The sequence below is a fragment of the Porites lutea genome, chromosome 9 (genome assembly GCF_958299795.1).
Source record: "Porites lutea chromosome 9, jaPorLute2.1, whole genome shotgun sequence".
Lineage (NCBI taxonomy): Eukaryota > Metazoa > Cnidaria > Anthozoa > Scleractinia > Poritidae > Porites > Porites lutea.
In genome coordinates this window covers 5,989,290-6,008,152 of record NC_133209.1, presented here as the reverse complement: position 1 = coordinate 6,008,152, position 18,863 = coordinate 5,989,290, and the positions used below count along the sequence as shown (strand labels likewise).

The 18,863-nt window shown below is 39.0% G+C and overlaps 1 protein-coding gene across 1 annotated transcript in view; it reads left to right on the top strand.

Annotated features, from left to right (window-relative positions):
* LOC140947610 (sushi, von Willebrand factor type A, EGF and pentraxin domain-containing protein 1-like) overlaps positions 1–14,839 on the top strand; it is a 42,312-nt gene extending 27,473 nt beyond the window's left edge. Inside the window, exons 19-34 of the mRNA XM_073396759.1 lie at positions 843–1,168; positions 1,387–1,525; positions 1,680–1,814; positions 2,252–2,422; positions 3,834–3,947; positions 4,095–4,217; positions 4,487–4,609; positions 5,117–5,293; positions 6,429–6,623; positions 7,637–7,828; positions 8,327–8,503; positions 9,347–9,520; positions 9,915–10,088; positions 11,162–11,497; positions 13,255–13,441; positions 14,495–14,839. Coding sequence (XP_073252860.1) covers positions 843–1,168; positions 1,387–1,525; positions 1,680–1,814; positions 2,252–2,422; positions 3,834–3,947; positions 4,095–4,217; positions 4,487–4,609; positions 5,117–5,293; positions 6,429–6,623; positions 7,637–7,828; positions 8,327–8,503; positions 9,347–9,520; positions 9,915–10,088; positions 11,162–11,497; positions 13,255–13,441; positions 14,495–14,672 — 2,921 coding nt within the window. The 3' untranslated portion in view covers positions 14,673–14,839. The remainder of the gene's footprint in view (positions 1–842; positions 1,169–1,386; positions 1,526–1,679; positions 1,815–2,251; positions 2,423–3,833; positions 3,948–4,094; positions 4,218–4,486; positions 4,610–5,116; positions 5,294–6,428; positions 6,624–7,636; positions 7,829–8,326; positions 8,504–9,346; positions 9,521–9,914; positions 10,089–11,161; positions 11,498–13,254; positions 13,442–14,494) is intronic.
* The last annotated feature ends 4,024 nt before the right edge of the window (positions 14,840–18,863 follow it).

Sequence of the window (18,863 nt, the reverse complement as noted above, 5' to 3'; positions counted from 1 at the left end):
TCTAAAATAATTCAGTGTTAAGGCTGGTTTTCACTAGCGACGGAGTCGGAGTTGGAGTCGTAAGCGGAGTCGTAAGAGCGTTTATGACCTAGTGAAAATCAAAAATGGGAGTTGTAAGCGGAGTCATAAGCGCGACGGAATCGGAGTCAGAAGAATCAGAACGGAATTGGGTCTTTTTTTATCGACCACTTATTAATCGAACTGACGAGGTTAATAAATTATTTATTATATGGCCTTTTAGCGCTATTAATGTAAAAAAAACACCAGAAATAATTGAAGCTGCGACCATTCAAAACCAATAATTTGTCAGCAGATGACTTTAAAAAACACGTCACTTCAATGACAGCGAATACCTTTTCTGACAGCTGTCCATAACATGTTTGTCCACTATCAAGGTGAACACAGATAGTATATACCTTGGACACCTAGCTAGTAATGTCCGGTCATTGCAAGAAAAGCTAACCCGCTTAGCAGCCAATCAGAGTGCACGTACAGCTATTGTATCCATATAATAAAAGTCGTTAACCAGCTTAAGTTCACCCTACGTCAATGATATTCAGCCTTTGAAGCCAGCAACGTATCATGCTCCTCACTCATCTACACGATCTCATCTGTTCATTCCAAAAATCATCTGCTTTACACTTGGGGACACGCGGAAAGTAACTAGTAGTAGCCTCACCATTCAAAAAACAACTTGAACCTTTTCTTTTTTAATTTTTTGGAAATAGATTTGTAAATAGTGCTGAACGTAAAGCGCTTTTGAATATTTTCAAAGCGTTGGCGTTGTATAAATTTATATTAACAATGTTTTTGTAATCCTTGAACTTTTTCATACAATTTAGACTGTTTAAAAAGCCTTGGAGTGTCTACCAGTCGTCTTGTTCCTGACGATGACATGACAGCGTCGAGCCAGTTAGACACAGAGTATGCTCCATTAGGGGGTCGTCTAAATTATCAAACACATTTCGATTCTCAGGGAAGCATTACTCAAATTGGTGGTTGGTCAGCTTCAACCAACGACTTAAATCAGTGGCTGCAGATCAAGTTTAGCCAGATTTACCAGATTACAGGGGTAGCTACTCAAGGCATGGCAGACAATGCTCAGTGGGTTAAGACATACAAACTCGAATACAGCTCCGATGGATCGACCTGGACCGACTATCCAGACGTAAGGGGCTTAATCCTACTGTGTCTCACAATTATTGCCACTATCAAGATTCTTCTTACAGTATCAACATTTGGTTTGTTATTCATGTTGAATAGAAACGAGAAACGGAATCATAGCTAATTATTATATTAATTAGTGACGGTGAAAGTTGGTGGACATAGCACTTATTACCTAGGGGAACATCTAAGTCTGCTTCTATTAAATTTTGTTCTCTCCAGACTCTAACGGGTAACACAGACCAAGATACAGTGGTTCGTAATGAAGTCCATGCGTTCCAAGCAATGTATCTAAGATTTCGACCGCAAACCTGGAATTCACATATTACAATGAGGGTTGAAGTGTATGGCTGCCCACTGAGTGAGTAGTGTTTTAAATAAATAAGTAAACTAAGGAATAATTAAAAACTTTATGGTTGTCGGTGAGTGCTATAGCATAGCAGTTTAACACGATGCCTTTATTTATGAAGTTTATCAAGTGAATTAAGTATTGATTTGTTTTTCTTTTGTCTTAGCCATTTCCAAACCTTCTGACAGCACGGATGAATGTTCCACTTCACCTTGTCAAAACGGTGGAAGGTGTGTCAATCGATACAACGACTACCTTTGCGAATGTACGGATGGTTATTATGGGAAGGATTGCGATACTGGTGAGCGTAGTTAATGTCGCCACTACTTTATCTGTCTTTATTTGATTCACTTTGTTGTTGTTATGATTGTGGCTGTGTTTGTTGTTGTTGTTGTTGTTTTATCTCGTAACTCGACTCCATTATGAGTTATCGCTCCGGGTGGAGGTTGGAAAGAAGCACGGATGTAACACGCTTGCAAACGTTTTAAACGTGCTGGGTGGTTCTGAATTTTATCTTTGTTTTTTAACGGCAGCTTAAAACAGGGTAATAAATGCTTTTTTTTCCTCAAGTTAATATTTAACTGTGATTTCCCTGCACTTCCTACATGTCATTGAAGTGAAGTAGCAGAGACAAAAGATGGTGGTTGATCCGTAAGTCCACTTGCGTACCAACTGATGAAAATAGATTTTAACAGTCTATGGGTAAGTCACCTATAAACTTTCTGTATTGTCTTCCAGCTGCTTCCTGTGCCGCTATTGGTGCACCAATTTATGGGACAGTTTCCTCGTCCAATTACAATGCAGGAAGCACTCTTTCTTTTACCTGCAATAGTGGATATTTCCTTTATGGTCCTACGAGTCGTACATGCGAGGGAGGAGTATGGACAGGCAGTCAACCGCAGTGTCCAGGTAGGAAACAAATGCATTTTACAATGATCCCAGCCAAGTATCCTTTTCTGAAGACTGCAAAATTGGGCGCACTAATCATTTTTGCTCTCAAATCATGGCGACGGGTGATTAGCCTTGCTGAAGATCTAAAATTAGTCAATTAAGAACGCTAATTACAAATGTTACTTAGTTCACGTTGAATGAAAAAAAAATGCATTTCTTCATCTTAGGAGCCGACTTTTAAAATTTAGCCCCCTCAATCAGGGATCAGATTTCACTTTTCTGGAAAATTGCATGAAAATTCCAGTAGCCATTAAAGTAATTCAAAACAACGAGCTTCTGTAACTGACGATTGCATAGGTTTGCCGAAACATGTCTCGTAAATTGAAAACTGTTGTGTTATTTCTTCAAATCATAACAAATTTTCTGCTCTCGCATCCGTTAATTGAAAACAAATATTATTATTAAAGACTGAATCATTGGATTATGCAATTCTAGAGCTATGATTGGCTTAGCCATCGTGGTATATGAGCTATTGGTAAAATCCAACTAGTGGTCTATTATCAATGCTGCGTTCTGATTGGTTAAACTACTACTAGACTGTGTGTTATAACCCACTAGTAGCGATAAACGCCGGCTTTAAAAACCAAAACAATGGCGGCTGAATCGCGTTTTGTTAGCTCATGTTGTTTTGTCTCGATATTTTTGACCAACTACTTGGATTTTACTAGAACAATTATTCCTCTCGCCTTCAGCCTCATGGGCTATTGACTCAGAACCCATTCGGGCTCGAGGAATAATTGCTAATTATACCATGCTCTCCAAATATGATAACTGTCCGTGTCTGCTCAAAATTAAAAACAAGCTGGAAATTGGTTGTTTTTACAAATAAAGTTGGGAAGAATTCTCGATATTTTGTGGACGTTTTTTTTATAAAGCAATTATTCCACTCACAAAATTTTCCAATCACGTTGAAGGGAAACTCGAAACGCATTTTCGTTAGTTCATTGGCTCCGGAACAAGGATATCAGTGTTGCTTCGCAGACGCTACTAACCAGGGTTAGATAACATCTGCGAAGCAGGCTACCTTGGTATTTAATGTTCAAAATACAAGGTAGAATCACTATTTTGGTATTATATGTATTGAGATTGTTGGAATTTTAATAGATGTCTCCAAGACCAACTGTCTCGATACATAGGTGGTGTTATCAGTAGATGTCAATTTTGTATACACTGGCATTTAATTCACCTAAAAGGTCACCTTAAGTTTCCTTAAATCGCATAGCATTTTGAGCAAATGTTCCTAAAGGCGCCTAAAGTAGCCTTAAATCGCCTTAAATCACCTAAAGTTACGGCGACTTAAGGTCCCAGAGTAGGCCTTTACACTTTCGCTATAATTTACTCCATATTCTCCTATACGTATTTCATTTAGACGAAAATGAGTGTAACAACAGTCCGTGCAATCAGTGGTGCACAAATACGAATGGAGGATACGTCTGCCATTGTCATGAAGGCTACGAACTTCAGGGATCCACTACATGTGTTGGTAGGTTGACCCAAGGCTATCGACACTTTCTGGTAAAATATTGCTTATTTCAATTACGAGTACTTACCTCTAAAGCCAGTGATGAAAGTGTGTAAATTAAATGTACTCAACCCACTAACTGCAAAAGTGCTTCCTTTTATTTTTCAGATATCGACGAATGCTCTATTTCTAACGGAGGCTGTTCCCACACGTGTCACAACTCCGCGGGATCATTCACTTGTTCCTGCCCAACTGGCATGGAGTTGGATTCTGGGAAAAGGAGTTGCAAAGGTTTAATTGACATTTAAAATTTTCATGTTTTCTTAGTATCTACCTTGTCAGATATTGGTATTGTAAATGGGTTGCTCTTAGGGTTTATGTTATAATTAGGTGGAGTGTGATATTCCTAATGTTAAATCAACATTACGTGTTCGGAAGTCAACACCAGAGACAAAGTGAAGTTTGTACATGTAATTTTGTGGCGGAAATTGGAAATAAACGGAAATAAGTTTGACGCTTTGGAAATAATCATTAACTGTAAACATATTTCTTCTTTTCAGACATCGATGAATGTGCATCTTCAAATGGCGGCTGTGAACACTCCTGTGTCAACACCTACCAGTCTTTTTACTGTGTCTGCAGGCAAGGATACACTCTTAAGGCAGATCAAACAACTTGTGAAGGTAAAGTACTCTTGTTTGCCGTTACTCTAGTCCCCTATGCATTGTTTACGTGATAGTGTAATAAGTGAAGCATTAAAGCCTCTTTTTGAAGTGTAAGGGATGGTGGATATCAGTGCCAGCAGGTGCACCAGCCGTTGCGAAGAGGATGCCGTTATGTGGAGGTGTGAATGAGAGTACGTGTATGGGCTGGTGATTGGGACAACACTTTTTTTATTCCGTTGCGCAGAGGAGGCTGTTATTTGGGGTGCCAATAAAGCTGCTGTTGCCTAGAAGATGCCGTTATGTGGTGTCAATGACATTACATGAAGGAGCTAGTAACCGTTGCGAAGAAGATGCAAGTGAAAATAATATTTCGTGTACGGGCTGGTAGATGTGATAAATTTAATTTGGCGGTTGAGTGAAGTAAGCCGTTATGTGGAGGTGTCAACGACATTAACGTGGAAAGGCCTATTCAGGAAGGTTTGTGACTATACTTGAAATCATTTCTTCCTGTATTTTGTGTTTCAGCCCTGTCTTGTCCCAGTTTGAGCAGTCCATCCAATGGCAATGTAGCCCTAAGTTCCGGTAATCTTGTGGGCAGCACTGCAACATACAGTTGTAACAGCGGATATAAAACTACATTTACATCCACCAGATATTGTCAAGCAGATGGCCAGTGGTCTGGGGGAGAGGCGAGCTGTATTCGTAAGTGCAGTCCATTTTTTTCTTTATACTGATTCACATTCCTAAAATTAATGCACAGGAAGCCCTCACTTTGTTTCCTCTGTTGATTGACTTTTTTGTGTCATTTTTTTTAATTGAGTGCATGAAAATTGGTTGTTTTTAATGTGCAGTTACAAACGAAATAATGAAAAGGCTTATAAGCATTTAATAAGAAAACACCGGCAACCGTGTTTGAAACCAATATCAGTAGTATTGTAGAGATGTAATACTCTTTATTTTGCGCAGGAATCTCAGGACGTCATAACCTTTTGTATTTTTGTCATAAATAAAATAGGCAATTCGGTGCGCCCTATACTACTTCATCGCAGCAGTCCCAAGCGCTAACATACTGGAATGACTTTGCATGTAAAGATATTCTTCTTATTTCTCAAATTAAAAGAAAAAACCACTATTTATTTCGGTCGAATTGGCTAATGTTTATTTCGCTTTCTGGTCGGATAATATAGGTCAATGCTGCTAGCCTCAAAATACCATAAAAAAAGGAAAAATTTCCCGAATGTCTCATAGGAGATTTGAGTTACTGTTCCCTATCGTAGTTTGATTTTTCTTTTTTCGTGCACTGATCCTCGACTAACAGGAGGTAGAGGATAGAACAGCCTCATAGTGCCTAGCTTGCATAAAGCTAGTACTTAGAGCTTTACAAGAAGCCTACACGACAATGTATTTTGCACACAAGTAAATATTGAGGACACTACTTCTACGTCTCCACAACATTGGACCGCCATCCCTACATGGAAAGGGCTGACACTCATTTTTTCTGTTATTTTTAGACCCCGGGTATTGGTCTGGCACTGCAATCCAGCGATCTAATCAATGTGCTAATCCTGCCGCGATTTAACTGCAGAGACATGGTTTCGTCCTTTTCACAGATATTGGTCGCTTACTGTCTGATTGATCTTACTTTTGTTCTGATTGAGAAAATTAAGTGAAACCCTAAGTTTTTTTAAGCCAAGACTGCTTGCTTTTCTCTTCAAAACGTTATCTTTCTCAGGCGCGTAGTTAAGAGGGAAAGGGCGCAGAGTTACGAAAGGGTTCCTTAACGCTGAGCGCGTCAAGTCAATTTTGATAGTTTGCCCTTTTTTCTATTCAATATAAGGCGTTTATTGCCCTGAGATTGGACAAGTGGAATATGCCACACGAGTACTGAGTGGAGCTGATGGTGACTTAAATGTTGTTGGGACCACGGCAACTTTCACTTGTGACGCTAATTACCGAATGCCAGAGAATGTCGATGCCTCAAGAACCTGCCAAGAAAGTGGAACCTGGAGTGGAACACAACCGAGATGTGTAGGTATGTATTATATCAGAAATTTAAATTATTTATCCGTGTTATTTCATTAGTTTGTAAGGAACAAAGCACGAAACTTTTAATGGCGTGCTTATAGGTACCATTTTCATTTTAAGCCGGAAAACTGATGACAATACATCGTGCATTATGTAAATCTGATAGAGATCTGACACTAACATATATGACGGTATATTTTCGCTGTATTTACACTGAAACAAATTTTGAGGATTATTTTCTTTTTTGGATTCCTTCATCCTATTTAACTCAATTTCATCGAAAAAAAATTTTTATGAGTATTATATAATTATTACATGTTATCATATAATGAGTACAATTCTGTTTCAATAGATATTTGTAGGTATTCGTTAGGCATTATCTTTTTGTAATATTATGAACTTAAGATGAGATCCCGAGGGAAACAGTTAGATTTGTTTTCGTCAAGGAAAACATCAGGACTCGAGGGAAAACAAAAGTTGCTGGTTTCTCGAGGGACCTGACATTATTGTTATTGTTTTTGTCATTATTGTTATATTTCTTAACAAAAGAATATGAACAACCGGAGCGAATCAAACAGTCGAATCGGTTCTTCTAAGAACACAAATTTAATTCTCAAAAACATTGAATGAATGATTTACAAAGTATTTTCCTTTCATTATCAGCATCTTTTTCCTCCACTAGCTGCTGTTTCTTTTCAGGGATAACTTTGAAAACCGTTGCTTTTTCCGCTTGAGGCTTCATGTTTGTGTTGTTGTGTTCATTCACGAAAAAGAAAACTGGCAGTGTTTTTCCCGCCTTCTGTCTCGCCACTTTCCACCATGCTTTGATCACATGCTGTAATGTATCCCAAACGTGGTACAATTGCTCAAATGTTTTAGTAAAAGCCATGTGACCAAGAACCAACCAATGACAGTCCCTGTTTAGTTGAGTGAAAGTCTAGGAATACAACCATAATCAATATTAACACGACCTTTTTATACCCATTGCACGCCACTCTTATCTGTTTTTCATTTTTCCAGCTGCCTTTTGTAGCCCAGTTCCAGTTCCTGATAATGGCGCGGTTCAAGGCTACCGTTATGAACTGGGAGCTACCCTACGTATCACCTGTAACGATGGTTATAATTTGGTGCCTTCAGGCTCTTCATTCAGGACTTGTATTTCTGACGGAGCAGGGGGAGGACTGTGGTCAGGGGACGATCCTGTGTGCGAATGTAAGTTACGGTATGTTTTATTCTAAGGCTCACAAGGCAAAATTGACTCAGACGCTGTTCTTTTCCAGCTCAGAAAATAATTCGAGGAAAACAAAACAGAAAATTGGGATCCTAACCTAAGTCTTTGAGGAATTGAAACATGTAGTACAGCAGTTACTAATTCCGAATATTTAGTTTTCATATTAAGAAGTACATGCAACTAGTTCGTATCTGTGCTGGAACAGTATGGTTGATAATTGAGTGAGATTCCTGAGAGATTAGATAAAGCAGCTACTTTAAGACCTACCTATCTCCAAGTCGCTCGTGATCGCTTATTTTAGGGATGTTTAAGTTAAAGAATGTTAAGGACAGTAATCTTAAACAGAAATTTATCCATATCGTAGGCGAGATTACATCGCACGCATACACTTCTTATTTGCTTACTCTTGTAAAAAAAAATGTAAGAATATCATTATAGTAAACTGATGAGATTTTAATATGCTTTTCGTGTAAACCTAGTGGTGGACTGTGGTGATCCAGGAGATCCTTACGGCGGATATCGTAACATAACAACCGATACTAAGTACCAGTCCATTGTAACGTATACTTGCAAACCAGACCATCACCTGGAGGGAGAGGACAGTCAGGTTTGTCAAGCTAATGGAACGTGGAGTGGATCCAAACCAGTTTGTTTGGGTAGGTGGCAAATTTTTCTTTTTTTTTTCTTTTTGTTTTTTTTTTTACAGGAAGCTGTGTGATTAAATATCAGCATCAATGTAACTTTGGTATAAAATAAAATACTGAAGGGAATTATGTCATTGCTGTGCAGGCATAGCAAAAATAAGAGAACTTGAAACATCATAAAGTTCTCTGAAAGCGCGGTAGGAAGTTACTTTTACTATATGATAAAACAACTTTAGATACGAAGGTTCGATAAAGCTAGGGCGATTTAGCACCAAGCTTATTTATTATTGGTGACATAGAAACTAGTTTGGTCTGTCCCACCGAAATTTGAGGATGCTAATTCCCAAGCTTCTTCCGCGCAATGCGAAGACGCTGAAAATGTAGCACTGAATTTACATAGTAAATAACATCACCATAAAGTTTAAAGATGTATGTGCTGACCAAAGTAGCATATCCCCTTCAGGTTGACCACTATCTGCCTTAGATTATAAAAATAGAACGATGACTGGAGGTTGACGGTATTTGTATAGACTATGACCATTTGTAAGTTATGCTAAATCAAGGTGGGCTAGATTACTGGTATAACACAATATGTGAATGTTTTTGAAGGTATATACGGTAATATAAAGATTCACTGAACCACTTAGTAAATACTTGAAAAATGCGAAGAAATAGCAACAACATTCAGGAAAGGGAAAACGAACACGCATGAAACAAACAGGGTAGTAGATAAACCGACAAGATGGAATCGATAGAAAAAGGTACAAAAGTCATGCCTGAGGTCTATATAAGAAACTGAGCTAGCATTTGAATACATAGAACAGATACCTTTATTGTCTTGGGTTTTTCTCGCAGAGCGCTCCTGCGGCAATCCTGGTGTACCTGAAAATGGAAATAAGAATTCGTCGTCTTACCAGTATGGTAACTCGATTAAATTCGAGTGCAACGTTGGTTATACATTACAAGGGTCTGCTGTACGAACATGTGAGGATAATGGCTTGTGGACTGGAACTCAGCCTACGTGTGAAAGTAAGTTGAATAAATTCTTTTGTTCTTGCAATAAGTTGTTATAAGGAATAACGCAGAAACACTTTTAAAAGCGTTAATTTGAACAAAAATAAACATTGGTAAGCCATTTTAAAACATCTTTTTCACGCGGTTACCTGGATATCCCGTAGTTCCTGAGTTGTGTGCTTTTAACGTACCTCTATCACTAGACCTCGCTAAAAGTTGAAGAAATATGAATTAGCTGAGCAGATTTTTGTATCGACATTAAATTCTTCTGTTTAATAATTTACCTTCGGCAGTTGATGACAGAAGCGTATATGTAACTCAAACTCTACCAATTGAATTCTAACTTTTAATGAATAATTAAAATTTACAACGCCAAATACGAGTGAGAGAGTAATCCTGTTATTTTTAGTTGTCAACTGTGGTGATCCAGGTACACCAGATAACGGAGTCAGATATGGTGACGTCTTTACTTTCCTGAGCACAGTGCTGTTAGAGTGTGACCCTCAGTATAAACTTGTTGGTGACCTAACCAGAACTTGTCAAGCAGATGGAAGCTGGACAGGAAGTCAGCCTATCTGTGAGGGTAAGTAAAAAGACAAACTGTTGCTTAGCGTGTTTAACTGATTGTGTTCGTGAATAACAACACTCAGGAAATTGTGACAAAAACCTCTTCTACCGCGAATTTTTAGACCACGGGAAAGTTAGATCAGTCATCTTAATTAATAATTTCCACCAGATTTCTAGATCTTACCCCAGGTAGGTATAAAGGTTTACCTTTATATAGAGCCGTTTACATAAAAACCCATTAAACGGCCATAAATCGGCCCGTGGACCACACAGGAGAGACGTAACACATATTTTAAGTAAGGTAAGCTGTTTTTTTTTTTTTAATTGAAATCATTTCCTTTTTGTAGGTTACAGAAACGATATGTTTTTTCCCCATACAAATCCTTCTATTTAGAATGTTACCCAACAATGCCGATGCTCGCCGACGCTCGTATTTCGAAGCTTGGGCTACCTGTGAAAAAAGTGATTTTTTAGTTTCTTCTTTCTATTCTTATTCCCATGCGGTCAATCAAACGCGCTCTTAGAGGAGCTGTGCTTTGCTCAAAGTGATGTTCAGTAAAAAGAATTAAACGAAATCAAAAAATAATAATAATAATAATAATAATAAGGTAATTAACTGCGTTAAGGTTTGAAAATAAATTTTCGATAGAGGTAGAGGTTCGGTGGCCTAATGACTAATTTCCGGATCCCGTTTCTTTCGACAATTAACGGATTTAGAAAGCTGTTGTTGTTTACATTCAAGACAGAGGTTTCAATACATGTAGGTTTGCAGAACAAAAAGTACAATACTACAGGTTGAATGAAATGGTTCTTTGGGTAGAACCGATGCTTCTTTTCTTTACAGATTTTGATTTGAATATTTTATTTTGGCGTAGAAAATTTGCCAACATTTAATTTCCAGAAACGGACCTGTAGACCCCGGATTAAGAGAGCTTTCGTTCTCCTCTGTTGGGGTCCTTATCCCAATTGCAGAGGCGACGCCTTGTGTGGTATCCTCTTCTTCTGGATCAAAAGTACAACTTCCGACTTCAAATTCGATCTTGAGTGAGCACACTAGTCTCAATGAAATTCTACATTTTTTAATTTCAGTTACGAGCTGTGGGCAGTTTTTAAGTGGTCCAAGTGGAACCGTGAATTCGTCAAATTATCCTGCAAATTACAATGATGACGAATACTGTACGTGGCAGATTCAAGTTCCGGTGAACAAAAAAATCCGGCTTGACTTTACGGAATTCAAAACAGAGAGTGGCAAGGACTATCTGATGATCTACGATACAAACCATTACGAAAAACCAACCATTATATTTGATGGAACAACTTACAAACCGCCCCCTTTTACCTCATCCGGAAATGTCCTGCGAGTGAGATTTATCAGCAATGGAGCTACAACAAAGAAGGGATTTAGTTTTAGTTACCAGCAAGTTGGTGAGTAAAGTGTTGTAATCAGTATGCTCTGTCGTGTAGTTTTCCTGTGAAACGTCGTTGAAGATTTGGTTTTTCTTATATTAACCAGCATTCCTTGCAGTTAATGTAATTCTATAATTCTTCAGGGTTTTCCTTTCTTGTACAAACTAGGGCTATATATATTTAGTAAAATCCAACTAGTGGTCTATTATCAATGCTGCGTTCTGATTGGTTGAGCTACTACTAGGCTATATGTTATAGCCCACTAGCTAGTAGCGAAAAGCGTGGGCTTTTTGGCGGCAAAAAATTAAGGATTAAAGTCTAGCTTTAACTAGCTAAAAGATTTTTATTCTCGATATTTTTGACCAACTAGTTGGATTTTACTAAAACAATTATTCCTCATGGCCTCTGAGTCAATAGCCCATTTGGCCTTCGGCCTCATGGGCTATTGACTCAGAGCCCATTCGGGCTCGAGGAATAATTGTTAAATATATATATAAAAAACGAAATGATTTTTGCTTTTTGTTGCAAAAAGTCGTCGTCGCACAAGTGGTTTATTGAACCACTGCAATAAACGTTGGTGTTTTGTTTATAGTTTTTAGCCAAAAATGTAAACAGTCGAGGCTTTAGGGCATCAAACAAAACGAACTGAGAGGCCAAATAACTGCTGAACCCGCCAACGACTTGACTCTCGACTCTACCATTCGTTGGTCATCAAGGCAAAATTTTGGAAAGCAAAATTCATATTCTTCGAGGTAATATGGCCATATGGGGAGGATAATTAACAATTATTTCACGAGTGTGCGTTGCATATGAGTTGGCTATAATCATCTCATATCCAACAAGCGCTAGTGAATAATTGTTTTATCAAAAAAGCCCACAAAATATTCAGAATTCGTCCCGACTTTATTTGTAAAAACAACCGAATTCAGTTTGTTTTTAATTTTGAGCAGACGCGTACAGTTACTATGTTTGGAGAGCATGGTATAAGGTATAATGGCTTATATACCATGATGGCTAAGCCAGTCAGAGCTCTAGAATTAAATTCTCCAATGATTCAGTTTTTAGTAATACGAGATAGATGATTTTAAGTACTTTTTAAAAAAAACGAGCAGGAGAGAATTATCAGGTTTAAGAACTCTAGGCGAAGCCGAGACTTTTTAAACCTGATAATACACGACTGCGAGGTTTTTAAACGGCTTCAAAATCTCTGATATAGATGAACTTATTCTTGCACTAATGTTTAAATTTGGGGTTATTTTGGTCTAAAAAATTGGAGGTAAAGTTTATCCATGTCTTGATCAGATATAAAGACACTCGTTGAACATAAAATTTCTTTTGTTTTTTTTTTGTTGTTGTTTTTTTGAAGTAGAATTCTCTTGTGGCTTCGTTCACAATGCAATAGAAGTAACTTTTTTTTATCTCAAGTAGTAAATCCGGACAAATTTATGTATTTGTCTTTGCTTTCCTGCTTTAATTGTACAGGTTGTGTCTTAACTTTTCCATTCCATTACCTGTCCTTTTAAGCTTCATGACTAGTCGACTAACACAGTGTCATCAACTGGGATGAAAGGAAAAAACGAACTGTAAATGAGGCTTCCTGAATTTTGAGGATCGTTTGGCCAAATACGAATAAGATTAAGCCGCAGACAAGCATGATTGTCTTCCAGTTCTCATTTAAGCAAGTGCATATCCATGTAACATTCCAAGGATTTTTTTCGCAAGGTCAAACCATGAAAGATGGTTAACCTTGTTTGTTCTTTGATACTTCTTTACAGACACGTCCTGTGGCGGTGTATATGAAGATGGAAGTGGAACAATTTCCTCTCCAGGCTATCCGAATGGTTACGCGGATAGCCTCGATTGCGTTTGGTTAGTCTACCGCACCACAGAGACCGCTGAACATATATTCACGGATTTTGCGACTGAAAGTGGCTATGACACGGTTGCCATAACTTCAGGAAGGTGACTGCAATCTATCTTAATGTTCTGCGAGACTATTTCCATTTACGGAAAGGAAGGGCATACAAGAAAAATATTAAACCCTTTTCTCCCAAAAGCGGTCAGACAAACTGTCCAAATTTCATTTTTTAAAATGCTGAAAACAAACACACCATGTCATCATACTGCCGTTCTATTTGAATAGTCACACCTTTAGTCACCATAAAATACTCAATAGAACAGAGACGTACTATTACTAGCCCCAAAACCCCCTCTCCCCCACCTTTCCTCCGTAAACAGGATTATCAAGAGTCTGGCTAAAAGCTAGGTTTTCTTGATCAACTCTGGTTGAACCAGCCTTATCAAAGTGAAAGAAGGAAATCCAAAGTAAAAATCTGATTTTATCAAGCTTTTTAGGTATGTCTGGTTAAAGTTTATTCCAGTGGCAGGTGTTGCAACTAAGTTGTCCACTACAAATCTTAGTTAAAGTTTCTCCGAATCTAGTGGTAATCCCATGAATCTCAATATTTTCCAAGTGCAAACAAAATTACCCAGGTTTATGAGTGACTAGGCTTTATTGTATATTATTAACCCCCGACGGAAACCTTCTACGTGTAAAATTAATTCGGGAAAGCAAATCTAAGCCACCGGTTAACATTGGTTGCCGCTGCAATGCGCTGTTATGATCTGACATCATACATTGTGCAATCTTGCCTTCTCAGAAGCTTTTGGTCGTAGTTAAATTAGATGTCATAGTTGTTTGATATCATATGACCTCGAATTGACCAGTAAGAGCTGTTGGGGAACTTTTCCAGCTGTAAAAAGCTTAGACCAGTAGAAAATGTAATGAGGGTGGGAGAGGAGAGAAATTTAATTTTAAGAAACGTAATAGGAGTATAGTAACTCGAGTTTTAATCTGCTCATCATCGTGAATAAAAACGTTGTTATGTTGTGTCATGTTACGTTACAATTATGTTACTTCCTAATGTCACGTGTAAAAATGTTATTATTAACTGGTCGCCTCTTTCGGGCAATATCTCTTGTACGTGTTAACTTTGATTTGTGGCTTGTTTATAGATTTGGTGATACAGTGCTTACTAACGGCTGGTCGGGGCACAGTATTCCGTCTGGTTCCTTCACTTCCAACACCTATCTCTGGATTCGTTTCATCAGCAACGTAGGCAACTCTGACACTCGTTTCCATGAGGGGTGGACTGGAACCTACCAAAGATACTGGCCTTATGTTAGTGGCTAAGATGAGGAACATGGAAATGACGGAGAATAACTTAATACTTATAATCTACATGTTTGATTGATTGTTCACGTTTTCTTTTCTCGCGAATTTGAAGAGCAGTTTTTAGTTGAATATTGTAAACATATCGTTAACTGGAAGTATTAAACTAGGTAGCAAAATTCTGTTCAGTAATTGTCTAATCGTATATAATATGCCAAGCACCCATCAAAATTTATAAAATTTACGTAACTCGATTTTAAATATGTTACCGCCAAACAGAGCTCTTCGCGCTGTAAAGCTTTTTTGGCCAAAATCTCCAAAACAGTCAATGTAAAATTGCGTACAACCATTGATTTTCCCCTTTCCTCCTTTCTTTCTTCCCGTTCTTGCTATTTTTTTTTTCTTCTATTTTTTTCGTCAGTTATTGTAAATTTCGGACGCAAAAAAACAGTTTTTAATGTTTTTATAGTCTAGAAAGGCTTTTTTTCTATCTAAAATATCGTCAATGATAGTTTCCTGTTCTATTTTCCTTAAAATAAATAGATGGAAAACCTTTCCTCTTTTAACCAAAACCATAGCCTAACCAACCTTTGCAAAAATGCTTTTTTTTCATCTTTTTTTAAGATAACGCTTTTATAGCATAGAAAGGCTTTTTTTCTGTCTAGAGTACCACCAAACCCATTTTCTTGGCCTATTTTGCCTAAAATAAGCAAATGAAAAAATATCTAAGCTTTGACCAGAACATAGACTAACCCCTTGGAGAAATGCATTTTTTTCGACTTTTTCTAAGTCGACATTTTTATAGTCTAAAAGGGCCATTTTATTATCTAGAATATCGACAAACACATTTTCTGCTTTATTCTTCCTAAAAGAAAAAGATGGAAAAAAAATTCATATTTTTGACCAAAACCATGGACTAACCGCCCTTGGCAAAAATGCATTTTTTCAACTTACTTCTTTCAAGATAATGTTTCTTTTGCATAGAAAGGCTTTCTTTCTGTTAAGAAAAAAACAACAACAACAAACAAACAACCAAACACATTTTCTTGCCCTATTTTCCCTAAAATGAACGTATGAAAATTATTTCAAATTTTTGACCAAAACCATGGATTAACCCCTTTGACAAAATGCAACTTTCTCAACGCTTTTAACTCGATATTTTCATGGTCTACAAAGGCTTTTTGTCCTATGTAGAATATCACCAATTGTTCATTTATCTTTGCCTGAATGCAGCGAAGCGTAATGAAACAAAAGATAAATGGTTTCTTGAATTCCCAAGCACAGGTGCATTTGTCGGCAGTGTGTTTTAAGTGCCGGCATGAGATTATGAGAAGAAAGTGTGATATGCAAAGTAGCAAGTATATATTCGCTGAACAGTAAACAAGTTTCATTGTGGATTTTTACAAGCGGACAGTTAAATTCTTAGCTCGTTCCTCCTTTGTCGTCCACATGGCGCGGGGCCGTCGTGGTCGCCCTGCTTCAGTTCGTTCTCATGTTTCGAGAGTCAACGCGGACATTGAAGACCCTGTTGCCCGGCCGTCCAGAACAAGAGAACATCGAAGTTCAGGCCGTCGTAGTTCACGTTCACATGTTGCAGCTTCAAGCGGTTCTGGCCGTAGTTCTTCGCCTTCGCGGAGGAGTGTCCGCGAGCGTTCGCACCGTAGAAGTCGTTCCGCTTCTCGCAGCCCTGAGCCCCCAACTTGGGCGAAGGAAATCTTAAAGGCCCTGGAGGCGAAAACGGAGGAGGTCAAGGTTGTCAAGGAACAGCTCGACTCACTAAAACGCAAGTCTGCAGAGGAGGAGCCCGAGTTCAAATATAAGAGTAACAAGAAACAGTTCAAGTTCAACACTGACGTCAAGGATAAGTTCAATCAGATTTTAGAGAGGGCTGGGGCGGATGACGCGATTACTAAGATTGCCAACGAAGGTATGTCACTCCTTGATAACAGAAATAAGCTTATTTCTATTGCTGACCGGGATGGCTGGGACGTGGTAGAATATTTTGAGGCAGACCCACTCACTAAAAATGACGAAGAAGAAAAGAAACTTCGTGTCGCGCGCAAGGAAGCTGAGAGGTCTCGGGAGAAGCGAAATCGAAAAAATAGCCTGAGAAGCAAAATGGGGACTCGTTTTAAGTCTCAGTCTACATCTTCCAAAAGCGGCCCCAGTGTAAATTTTGGTCCGTCACATAGAATCGTGGATTTTCGCCCGGATGTCGGTCAGCTTTTGGTTAATCCTGTACCGGAGAAAAAAGCTTCTGTTTATCGCTGCTTTGGTTGCGGCGAAGCAGGCCATTTCATCAAGGACTGTAAAGTCTCCTCTTCCGCTAAATGACTAGCTGACTCTGACTTTGACGAATTTTCGGAGCGCGGCGAGGCTGAACTTGACACGGGCGTTTCCTCAGTATTTTGGATTAGAGGCCGCTTGCGCAAGTTTTTGCATGTTTGGCGTTCTATTGGGGCCTCTTCTTTTGTTCTTAGTGTCATTGAAAGCGGTTATAAGTTACCATTTGTTTCAATTCCAGTGAAGTATTTCTTTAGTAATCATAAAAGCGCTGTTGACAATAGATCTTTTGTTTGTGAGGCTATCGAGCAATTGTTGTTGGCGGGAAGCGCGGTGGAAGTCAAGCGTGACCAAGTTCATGTTTGCAGTCCCTTAGGTGTAGTTCCTAAAAAGAATGGCAAACTTCGATTGATTCTTGACCTTCGCTTTCTTAACAAGCACCTAGCCAAGCGTAAGTTTAAGTTCGAAGACCTCCGAGTCGTGGCGGAAATTCTTCAGCCAGATGATTGGTTTTTTACTTTCGATCTTCGTAATGGCTACCATCATGTTGACATTTTTCAAGAGCATTGGAAGTATTTGGCTTTTTCGTTTACTTTCGATGGGAAGCCGCGCTATTTTTTGTTTTGTTCGCTTCCTTTTGGTTTAAGTACGTCTCCTTATGTTTTTACCAAATTGTTAAGACCAGTTGTTGCACACTGGCGGTCGCAAGGCATTAGGATTTCTGTCTATTTGGACGACGGTATCGGCGCCGATTCAAGTAAAGATTCGTGTTCTCAGGAAGCGCAACTAGTGCGAGGCGATCTTGATCGCCTTGGCCTGCTAGTGAATGAGGAAAAGAGCAATTTTGAACCGCGTCAAAAAGGGGAGCACTTAGGCTTTATTTTGGACCTTACCAAAGGAGAATTTAGTATCCCACCAGGCAAGATTGATCACCTGTTTAATCTGATTTCACTGCTTCTTGACGATGTTTCACCCACGGCTAGGGATGTGTCTCGTTTTACGGGTACCCTTATTTCTATGGAGCTCGCATTAGGTCCAGTTGTGCGTTTGCGCACCCGAGCCTTGTACGCAGTCCTTAATAGCGTTCATAGCCTTAGCTGCAAGGTGGCTTTAACGCGTGAAGCTGTAGAGGAACTTAATTTTTGGAGAGATAATTTCTTTCGTTTGTGCGGAAAACCAATCTGGAGGCCCTCCCCGAAGATAGAGCTTTTGTCTTATTCTGATGCCAGCAATGTGGGTTGGGCGGGATTTATTGTTCAATTTGGTACGCACATCGCTAGAGGGAACTGGTTGGGTTCCGAGGCCCTATGCAGCTCTTCTTTCCGCGAGATTCGTGCAATTAGATTTGTTCTTCAGTCGTTTTCCGGTCTTTTGGCGGGCAAGGAGTGCAAGCATAGATCTGACAATCAGAGCGTCTGCAGTATTTTGTCCGTCGGCAGTAGTAAGCCTCATTTGCAAAAAGAAGCGGTTGCCATTTACAATTTGCGCCATGAAGCAGGCATTCGCTTTTCTGCGGAGTGGATACCTCGCCATTTTAATTTTAAAGCTGATTATTGGTCGAAAGTTGTCGACACCGATGATTGGATGCTCAACCCTGTCCATTTTCGCCAGTTGGATACTCTGTGGGGACCCCACACCGTAGATCGTTTTGCGAGTCATAATTCTTTCCAGTTGCCCAGGTTTTGTTCTCGATGGTGGTGTCCTGGGACCGAAACTGTTGATTCTTTTACCGTCAGCTGGGGAGGGGAAAACAATTGGTTGGTCCCCCCAGTCTTCCTTATTCCCAGGGTTATCAATCACATGAAAGTGGGTAAAGAACAGGGCACTCTCATTATCCCCTTTTGGCAATCTGCTCATTGGTGGCCGTTGGTGTCTCGAAGCCCCGGGGTTTTCCACCCTTTTGTTCTTGACTGGCGGGAGATTCCTTTA